At 40.7% G+C, this 11,282-nt stretch overlaps 1 protein-coding gene across 2 annotated transcripts in view; it reads left to right on the top strand.

Annotated features, from left to right (window-relative positions):
* Positions 1–11,076, top strand: part of erbb4b (erb-b2 receptor tyrosine kinase 4b) — a 280,908-nt gene extending 269,832 nt beyond the window's left edge. For both annotated transcript variants that reach the window (XM_069533004.1, XM_069533003.1), the window contains exons 24-28: positions 464–561; positions 979–1,149; positions 4,447–4,696; positions 6,245–6,373; positions 6,590–11,076. In XM_069533004.1, coding sequence (XP_069389105.1) covers positions 464–561; positions 979–1,149; positions 4,447–4,696; positions 6,245–6,373; positions 6,590–7,257 — 1,316 coding nt within the window. In that variant the 3' untranslated portion in view covers positions 7,258–11,076. The remainder of the gene's footprint in view (positions 1–463; positions 562–978; positions 1,150–4,446; positions 4,697–6,244; positions 6,374–6,589) is intronic.
* Positions 11,077–11,282: the final 206 nt, after the last annotated feature.

The raw sequence follows: 11,282 nt of genomic DNA on the forward strand, positions 1-11,282 counted from the left end.
CACTAAGTTTGGTATCAATAAGATATTTGGAAAGTCATGTTGACAGCTGAGACTGACTCATGATTGGTAGAGTACATGTATCGGCAGGACCTCGCTTCTGTGGCTCCATCCCCTCTTTCACTACTCCTTTTTTTCCAAAAGCACAAGATGGCAGCGGTCGAATCTGGGACATTTCAGCTTAATTTGTGTATAGTGGAAAGAAATGACGATGCAACAGCCATCTTTATCTACTATGTGTCAGAGGATAGATTGAACTTGATGGGTGTTGATGAGGCTTTTGTTTACTGCTGAGAATTACGCACTGAGGACAGAAAACAGCTTTACCACTTTAATTAATATTTAACTAATTAAAATCGTCAAACTTAAGGTCAAGGTCTACTGGCTAAAGGGTTTAAATTTCAATATCTATTTATCTGGAACCTCGTATTGATCAAACACTGACATTTACACACACATTTTTCAGGCTGGATGATTGATGCAGACAGTCGACCCAAGTTCAAGGAGCTGGCTGCTGAGTTCACTCGAATGGCGCGTGATCCCCAGAGATACCTCGTCATCCAGGTTGGTAAATCTTAATCCCCAACAAGATCTGGATTCAATTTCTTAAAGAGTTCTTACAACTGCCAGAACCCATTTCTGTCATTTTGCATATTGATTTGCCAATTCATTGGTAGAATAATGTAATGTACGTTTAAAAAAAATATTAAAATTAATCAAATTAGTTGTGTATTGTACCTTAAAATAATTGGGCTTGCTAAATTTCAGTTACTCAACAGATGAAGTGAAGTTAATCTTTGATTATTTGCAGATTAGTTAAAATAATAATAACATAATTTTAATTTGAAGCTCTTTAATAAAAATAAAAAATCATGGGAAGATATTACACTAATTAAGATATAAAAATTGTGAATGTCACAGAAATACTATTACATCAATACATTATTATTATTATTAAATAAGACACACTGCTTTTCTCAGGGCGACGATCGCATGAAGCTGCCCAGCCCCAACGACAGCAAGTTCTTCCAGAGCCTCCTGGACGAGGAGGAGCTGGAGGACCTGATGGATGCTGATGAGTACCTAGTGCCCCACTCCTTCAACATTCCTCCACTGGCGTACACTCCACGCCCGCGCATGGACTCCAACAAGGTATTTTGTTTCAGGAAATTTTGATATATATGCCTTAAAATGCAGGGTCTGGTTTCACAGTAACTCATGAGGTCATTGCTGAGTTGTTGCTCCCATTTACTGGGCTCAAACCAAAATCCTTCTAATCTCAGTCTGTCTCTGTGCTCCGTTTGTCTCTGACAAAACCACAATCTTTGACATTGTCTTATGTTTGAATCTGATATTTTAGATTTGAATCCCTCTAATCACAGATCAATCTCAAATCTACTTCTCAGGCAGTCAAAACATTTATCCTAAGTGGAATGTTTGCTTCCTAATTAAGTGAGTTGTGTAGTTTTTCAAACACAAGTTATATGTCAAACATTTTTACTTATAAATTAATGTCAACAGCCCCTGTCAGAATATTTATTGAATATCATAGTTCATTTCATCGAGTCTGGGTGAGGAGACCTGAACATAAAAAGTGGTATTTAACTCTTTAAACCTATTTTAACAAACTACACAAGTTCAGTCTCCTAACATTAGGTAACATTTTACACAATCAGTCTAAATGTCATACATTTTAATTATAATTATAGTCAGTCATCCGGACATTGAATCTCCACTATGGCTTCACCTCTAAAATCCAGACAAATATGAAGAAAGATATTTGTATGAATCAATTTTTCATACGTAACTCTAATCAAATGTAGCATATGTGTATTTTTACAGCTGAGTCAATGCACAGACTGGTTTTTCCTGCTCTGCATGAAGGTATTATGAAATATGAAGCCCTCCCATTATTTAATATTCAGTTCTCAATTTGCTATTTTTTATCTTCCTTTGTTAGAATTTAGTTGCTTATCTTCTTACCTGACATGTGCTCTGTTACCATTACATCTGCTTTATTTCCACTTCTTATCACCATTTCTTCTAAAGTGCAGCGGCAGGGTTGTTAGTGTTGAACCGTGAAGGATAAGGAGACAATATAATGTCAAAGTATTCAGATCATTTGCATGGTATCTAAAGAGATGTGAGAATGAGTTTCTCAGCGCGGAGGCGTTTGCAGGACTGTCCTGTAGAAGCACAAAAGACTGAGACATTGAAGCTGGACTCGTGCAGCCTTCTCAGTTTCACTCTCATCTTCCTCCTGCTTTCTTTTTCTCTGTGTTTTTTTTTCTCCTTGGTCTTTCTCCATTGTGAAACTGCAGTAATTGCATTCTTCAAAACTGGGATTTACAGCCAGATTCCCTCTGTTCCTCAACTGTTCAAATGTTCATTGTCTTTCTTTGGACTTGAATCTATCACAAAAAACAGTCACACAGCCAGGCAACTCAGCCATTTTGTATTCTAGTATCCCCCTGTGTTGGTGTCAGAATAAAAATGCCAGCTGAATGCCAATGAGAGAAATGACTTCTGTTCCAGTTCCATTTCAGACGGGTGAAAGATTATTGTACTGGCTTTCAAAAATCGATGGATACTGAATTAATAGGATTAATTTAATTTATTTTATATTGATCCAAATTAATGTGAATTCTCAAAATGAAGGCAATTATTGCAGCATACAAGATATAATATTTACACATTTGCACAGTTGGACAACACAGTGGAAGACTTGAATCCACATCACAACATTTCAAACTGCCATTATTGATACTAGTGCAGTGCCCGTTGTAAACATGACTGTTTGGAATGGGCTGTTAGTTTGGCCTGTGGTGATGCTGGTTACAGTTTTCTTTCTGAAACTGAAACAATGACCTGCAGTTATTAAGTCCCTGGACCTGCCCTGCTGCTGCTGCACACCGATGTGTTCACTAACAGAGTCCTGGGCGGCTCGACTCAGTACACAGAACCCCCAACTGAAGAATCAGTGTTCGCTGCCGTTATCATGAACATGCTAGACAACTGTTTTAAGTAAGATGGACAGAGATTATCTTATAAGATATAAGAAAGAATAAAGGCAAGATATAATTATAAGATAGAGCAATGCTGTCTAATTCCTTACAATGAGAGTTTGAGAGTTGTCTGACCATGAAAACTATTTAGTTCAATAGTGACCATGCTCTTTGGGAACGTTTGAATGAGGCACTTTACTTGACTATTTAAAATATTCAAGTGAGATACTCCGTCTCACCACTTGTCTTCATGGCCCAGATAGTGAGAAAATGATAATGACCCTGGTGGTTCACTTGAATAAATTCAAATACAATTTAAAAAAAAAAAAATTCTGTTGTTTTTTTGTAACTATTTCCTTGAAATACTGAGAGGAATAGGAAGGAGGAGCAGGTACAAACGAGGACTGAGACAGGGTGATTTAGTAGATGTAGTTAAGGGGGAATGAGAAAAGACAGCGTGAGCTCTCAAGCTTTGTCTCAGCTTGAGCAAATATTCTACTGATGCTGATGAATCAAGAGGCGCACAAGCAGAGTTGGAACAAGACACGTCAGTATAGTCAAGCTTTGGTTTAAAGCTGATATTTGCAGCTTCTTTGTACTGAAATCTATTGAAATGCTGTCACAACAAACACCACAAACTAAAATGAGTCCATCAGAAGGATGTAGCAACAGTGACGGACCCATCTCTAATTAATATATTGAATCCAAAAGGCTAATTGGCTTTAATTCTTGGTTTAGGCCTTGGTACCAAGGTTGAATTGGGTTCATTTGTGGGAAGGTGGAATTTGACCCTGCACCTTAATTCACAGATCAGAAATACAGGAGCTTTGTTTCCTTGTGTGTTTTAAGAACAATGTAAATGCAGCGGGATGTTTTGTCATATTAGGGAAGATTACAGGCTCATCAGACACCATGTTAGGGACAGAAACTGATGGAAATGAAACAGAAAACTAACGTCTTGCTGGAAAATAAAGACAGAACAAAGATGAATAAAGCTCCCAGTGAGGTTCTAAAAAGCACTTTTTAGTTTTTTTGCGAGCGTAGACACGGATGTACACAGCAGGGCAGGGCTGATACAGCTGCAGACTTTGCTGCATGGAGCCTTTTAATTAAAAACCTTTTAATTAAATTGTCCTTGGCAGTCATGCTGCCATATCATTGTTTGGCACTGCTGTTTGTCTCCGCTGCCTGTCACACAAAAATATTACAGATGATACAATGAACCTGAAATTCCTCATTTTGCCATGCACAATATTTTTGCATGGTGCTTATATTTATTTTTATTTGTTTGTTGCATGTTTGTTTGATTTCTGCACAAGATGAGCAGCACAAACTTTACCATAACTCTTCCCAGTTGTATTAGTTTCATGGGCATTTCTCTCGACAATTCAGACTCCCACAGCTCTATGCTAACTAAACCCTTCCTCTTTATCCATCTACCTAGAACCAGTTTAGCTACCAGGACCCCAGTTTCAGCATGGAGGACATGTTGGCCACCCTCCCAAGAGTGGTCTCTGTTCCACCTGTGTCAGGGAGCTGCCTCCCTCCACAGGACTTGGCCTCGGGGGGACAAATTGGTGGAGGATTTGGCCGAATCAACCAGGATGACCCTCGCTGCAATGGGACCCTGAGGAAGCAGGCGTCCCCAAGGTCGAACACCCTCGGGGCATGCTCGGCTCTCACTGCAGGACAAGGTAAAGGATTTTTTTTTGCCTAAATTTGTGGAAACTGGGAACAATGCATTCTCCTTCTGCCATTGGTATGAAGAAAAGCAATAATCTGATTAAGCCATGACATAATTAAAATCTCCCGGTAAACCTCCTCTATGCATATGATAAGACAACATCACACCGAGGTGCAGGAGTTTCTGCTGAAGGTACCATTCTGCAGATGTGATGGTCCAAAGGGTGGTTTCACTGAAACCTTTATTAATGCTAAAAATGTATGGGCATGATTAACACCAACCTTAAACCAAGCATTGCATGATGTTGAGTTATTATTATTAAATGTCAAGTAATTGTTCTTTTTATAGTCCTTATTGTGGTCTGGCTGTTTACTGCTTGATAGCCTTCAACACTTCCAATGATAAAATTCAATCCTGGGTGAGAAAAGTTGGTTTTAGTTTGGGTAGTTTGTGGAGTAACTCATCTTTGCAAACCAAATTAAAGTGAATTCGTTGACGCCCTTATTTCTTTCCATATCTGCTGTTTCCTTGTTGATATTGTGCTGTGACTATGCAGTCTAGTAGTGGATTTGGGAAATGAGAGCATCTGGCTTGGCTTGTATTAAGCAGCTGGACAGAAGCAGCAGTTGTGGCATATTCTAGGTCTTTTGGACCGCACAGAGAGGTGTTGGACAAGTCCCTTATAAAAGTGGCCCATGAATAAGCTGCATACACACACACAATAATGAACCATGGATAGCAAGCAACCATGGATATACACAAACAGAATAGACAAAGTTGATGATGATGTATCTCTTACTTCATGGAGGATAATAATTATAATAAGCCACTAGAATATGTTTTCAGTGATGTGGTGCATCTATTTTTGGACTCCTGTATTAAGGACAAAAATAAATCAAACAATATTGGATTGATTTCACAGCATGAATTTTAAACAGGGTAGGTCACAGGCATTAAGGCATTTAACCGATTGCCAAAAGCAGAAACCACCAAATGTGATCATCTGCCATATGTGCAAGTTGATAGCTGATTTCTGCAGCTAAACATGCTCTGACTGAGGCATGGGGCCTTTGTTATGCAGAAAACATGTGTACCATGCAATAGCTGGAGAGTGGTGGTTCACAGGAAGAAGCAAAATGAAAGGTTATGTTTGGGCCATACCAATGGTGGCTCTTCTCAGGCACTGATATTGATCTGTCTATTGTCAACTGATGAAAAAGGAAGAAAAAAGAAAAATGCATCTAAGTTCATTAAAATCCCTCATGTCCTCAGAAAAACAGAGTGATTCAGCCATGCAGCCATTAGCCATAGCCCTGCCTGGGGGTGTAGTCACAAGATGAAATAGACATAGCTCATGAAAATATATAGTATTGAGAATGCAAGGTGCTTGTTTATCGGTGAAGAATGACTTGCATTAAAAGAATGTCACATATTTAGTAGATGCCACAAATCTGTATCCAAGATCCATCTCATTCTCAGAGACAGAGTTTATAACTTATTGATATGATCATATTTTACATTCATTTCATGCCTCATTTTTTTCTTTTCTCTTCACAAGTTGGAGGCGAGGACAGCAGCGGACAGCGTTACAGTGCAGATCCAACTGGTGTTTTAGCAGATCGAGGGACAAAAGGAGAAAAGGACCAGGATGGATACATGACTGCCATGAGAGACAAGAACAACTCAGGTTTGTTTGACAGTTTTGAGAACTAACAGATGATGGCTGTAGGAGACTAGCTCTTGTTTGTTTTACATACTGCATGTACCTGAAATGTTAACCCAAGGACCATTTAAATGCAGACGTTGTATTTTATTATTGTCATATTGCGGTATATGACTTTAGTGGCTTCAAATGCGATTAAATGATCTGATCTGATCGTTCTATCCCCTTTTTTGTTTCTAGACTATCTCAACCCTGTTGAGGAAAACCCCTTTGTCACACGCCGGAGGAACGGCGACGCCCATGCAGTGGTCGATGGAGCAGGCTGCCACACCCTGCACATGGCTGGAGCTGCCGCTGCCCCCAAGAACCAGTCCGCCCACAGCGACGAGTACATCAATGAGCCACTGTACCTGAATACCCTCCTCAACCCTGGGGACAAGAACGGATTGGCTGGCGCAGTCTCCATCTCTGGGCCTGGGTTCTCCACTGCCCAGACAGTATCGCAGACAGTCAACCCGTCAACATCGAGCCACACCGTCTCCTCCGCTGTATATGGGGTACCTCCTGGCCACCTCCCCCATCCATCATATCCATCACACACCCTGCATCCAGGGCATTCAGGACACGCCCTGCACTCAGGCATCACCAGCGGCACCATCATGTTTGATAAGAAAGGCAAGAAGGCCACTTTTGACAATCCCGAATACTGGCAGCACAGTCTCCCCCCAAAATCCACACTGCACAACCCTGAGTACCTGCAGGACTGCAGCACGCGCTTCTTCTACCGGCAGAACGGACGCATTCGCCCCGCCGTGGCTGAAAACCAGGAATATTTGTCTGAGGCTGCTATGAAAGCTGGCAACGTGTTGCCGCCCCCTCCATACAGACAGAGGAACACTGTAGTGTAGTGACCCCGCCTGTCGTACAATGGAGGAATGAATAAAGGGTTAGGAGAGGAGATAAATGGACTGTGAACAGCCTTTTCGTTTGCTCAAAGTACTTGTCAACCTGGGCTTTCCTTGCACCCTCCCCGAACACTTCTCTGTGTTATATCTGATTGCCATTCTTTTATTCTCACTCTATGGTTCTGCCTTTTCTTGACAGGACCACAATAATAGTCATCGACGGCCTCACTTGACACTCAGACTATATTTTTTAACTCCCTCCTTGTCCCCTAGAGCAAGTAGACAGCTCTCTCCGAGGTGGGTTCTGCTCTGGGGCGAGCTGTCCCAGCGATTTTACTCAACGTGAGTCACAGAAACAACACAATCAAAGGTTGAAATTAGATGGATGATAGAATGAAAAACTGAGAAACGGACAGAGGCTAGCCCAAAGAGAGGATTATTGCCATGAATTTAAATGAATTATGATTACTTTTTGTTTACGTGCTGATAAATTACTCTTCACCATGTTCTTTTATCTCATTTTCCACACAGCTAGATATACATATTGCAGTATGCCCACATCGCTATTGCATGTGTGCAATCTGTCAAATGACACATGCGCATGGAGTCATGTCGTGACCTACCAGCAAATCTTCAGTCACACTTAAGAGCCCAGATGTGGCTTGCATGCCTGCCCTCATGCTTCTTTGATTTTTTTAACATGTTTTACATGTTGCTGCAGCAGTAATGGATTTCAAACATTCATCACACACAGCTCATATCCAACCTAGAACATGTTAACATGCCTGCAGCCTTGACACACCAGTAATAACTTCACATTACTTCATACATAAATACATACACAGCAACAGATAAAGCCTGTTGAAGTATTCAGGAGAGGAGAGGCTCAGTTGACATTGTGCAGGAAGAGAGTGTCGGTAATGGCAGTCAGCGGAAAAGTAAATGTCACCACATTCTTATGGAAAGCTGTGATATTCACCCAGTGCTTGGTGGAAAGCATTCAACAGATTGCTGGCCTGACTAGGGAAGGATTTTAAAGGTTGATCACTCAGAGGATGACCCACAACTTCCCTATGCTGAGATCCCTCCTGTCCTCCTTCACCGAGGATGAGCCAGTAAACCAGACCAGTTCAAAAATACCTTCGTGGTAAGATCATTGTAAGCAGCATTGTGACTGACATGACTTATAGTAACTGCAGCACTGTTTCAATGGAACTGGTGCCTGGTAATGGACAAATGTTTGTAACTGGACAAGGAGCAGCATTGTGAAGAACATTCTAACAGCCCCGAGAGAAAGATTTCTTTTTTTTGTTTACCTTTCTTTTTAGACATCAGGGATCTGTTTACTTTGTTACCTTGTCTTACAGTGGATGTGTATCATGAAGCGCAGGATAAACAGCACAGACACCGAGCCAGAGCACAGTGGAGATGGCAAACAAGCCAACCCTGCAGAGTTGTAAATAGGCCAATTACTGGTCATTACCAGTCAGACGCAGTTCACAGTTCGTGGAGCGAGCTGCGTCTGGACATAAATATAAAAGTAGACGAAATTATGAGGATAAGAGTGTTTTTCTTTGATTTCGCCTCTCTGTGTTCGTACTATTGTACGTCACAGAAACAGGAAGTTATCTTTGACCACACCGCACGACTACAAAGCCTGGCTCTGTCTCTGAAGGTTCAGGGGGTTCACAAGTGTCAAACCTGTCTGGCAAAAGCTTCCTCCACATTTTGGAACACTCTGAAGAAACAACACCTTTTTTATGTATTGGTGTTTTACATTAATTGCGATCGCTGATTCCACTGATGGCTATAGCTTTCTGTACTCATACAATACTGCCAGAAGACACTGACACAGTAAGATCTGATGGAAACGTCATCGCCTGATTGAGGCCTGATATAGATCATTTGATAGGACTTGCTTCTCTGGCACAGCCAAATGACTTTGCTGTTATTCATTGTCTTTGTTGAAGTTTATTCCATTTTTCATGTTGCAGTTATGATTTGCAATGAGACAATGGTTTCATTGAGTTCTCACGTCATCTTCATTAGGCATTTTACCATGAAAGGGCATATCCATACCCTCTAATGAAAATCATATTACTAATAGAGTTGGGCCATATGATGATAGAACACTGGAACAGGGTAGAAAGTAAGGTTTTCAATAACGTAAATGACAAGTTAGATATCCATTGAAAATTGTATTTTAGTGGACACTGTAGATTTTTTTTTTGCATCAATATGATGAAATACATTGATTTTCAGGCGTATGAAAGGGCAGACCAGTGATTTCGAATTAATTTTCTATGAAGTCCCTTATACAGGTCAAGCTCCACAAACACTGGATCCTACATTTCTTTTATTCCTGTTTATGTCAAACACACAACCACAGTTACACAACCTTGTGCCTCTACATTGGAAATAACCAGGTAGAGGAGAGACTCGGACAGACGGCACTGACGACTTACTATCCAAAACACAGATGTTACCCTGGCACAGTGTTTTCTATCCCTCTCAGGTTTTATGGGAAATAATAATCATCCAGCTGAGCTCCAGCTGAGGCACAAGTTGCCACATCATAAAGGGATCAGACCAATTGAAATCAAAGGATAAAGAGGGACTGATTAGTTTCATAATGCCACAGTAGACAGAGTGATGACATTTGGAACTCAAAAAGAAAGAAAGTTGATTTTATAGGTAAGTGGGGTGCAGGGTTTAAACAGTCAGTCATCACATCATTTTTTAAGGATCACTCAAGCATTGTCATTGCTCTGTTAGCAACCTCATTTAGCTGTGCTGGATCACACTTTTAAAGATTTCCACTTGTTCTGCTGATTTAAGTTTTACTTGATTAAGTGTACTCTTATAAATCCTTTACATAAATCTGTGTTTTGAATATTTCCTCTGTGTTTAGAGTTGAAATTCAGCTATGTATTTTTGCCATCACCCAAAAGGTATTAGTAATACTTGTACACTACTGTACTGGCTGTGTGTGTAAGTGCAATGACAGCGGTAGAGAGTCACCAAAAGGCTGCCTAATGGATCTCTGTAGAAAAATAAAGCCAATCTTCTGGATGGGAAAACCTGCTGGCACTGTCAGCCAGCAGGCATCACAAGGGGCTTTTAGCTTTCTGAATGCTAATTCATCCACTTTCACTTGTCCTGTGGGGAAATCATGTTACCCAACATCTCACCCGCTGCAGCGGCTGAGCAACCCCAAAACGACAGGCAATAGGCTGTAATACTGCGGCAAGTTTAAAACGGAGGTATTAGCATTCCAGAAATGTTACCCGACCAATGCATCAATGTTACAAAAGCTAGCAGGGGAGAAGGTGCAAGTACACTGTAACTGGCAGAGGAGACCAGAGCTGACTGCCATTCTTTCTTTCTTTGTCCTCGGAGGTGACTGTGGAGTTGTATGTAGCAACACTGTTCTGCAGCTGAAACACTGAAAGCCTGAAAAGCAGCTACGTTTGGAGCAAAGACCAGAACTAACTGGAGGAGTTAGAGTTATAATTTCAAGTGAAAAGATATTATGTTACTGTGTAAAAGCCTCAGTACAGAAGATATATTTAAATAGCACAATAACTATAAATACTGATCAACCCAGAAAATCGGCCTTATAGTAAATGTTCTATTTATTTTTCTGCTTTTGTTCTTATTTGAAGCAAATGCTATCATATATATTGTAAATGCTGTGTAAAGTTTTACTTTCCACCCTTCTCTCAAGGGTCTCGTTGTAAATTTTTTGATCTGCATTTTGAAGTGTCATATTTCATCTGTCACGTCTCTAATTGACATTAAAGCAATTGCTAGCAGCGTCCACATTTAAGAGCTGGTGTTTGCCCTTCAGAGGAACTCAAGTCCAGGCTGAACCTTTCATATCGTTGCCAAATGAGAAAAGATTTACAAAGACCAAAACTGAAGCGCTCGGGTGCTCGTCATCAACACCTCACCGAGCAACACAATTTAAATATGGCCAAATGGGACAGATTTCACCTCTGCAGTACGAATCAGAAGTATCTACACCT

The sequence above is a fragment of the Paralichthys olivaceus genome, chromosome 10 (genome assembly GCF_024713975.1).
Source record: "Paralichthys olivaceus isolate ysfri-2021 chromosome 10, ASM2471397v2, whole genome shotgun sequence".
In the NCBI taxonomy this organism is placed as follows: domain Eukaryota; kingdom Metazoa; phylum Chordata; class Actinopteri; order Pleuronectiformes; family Paralichthyidae; genus Paralichthys; species Paralichthys olivaceus.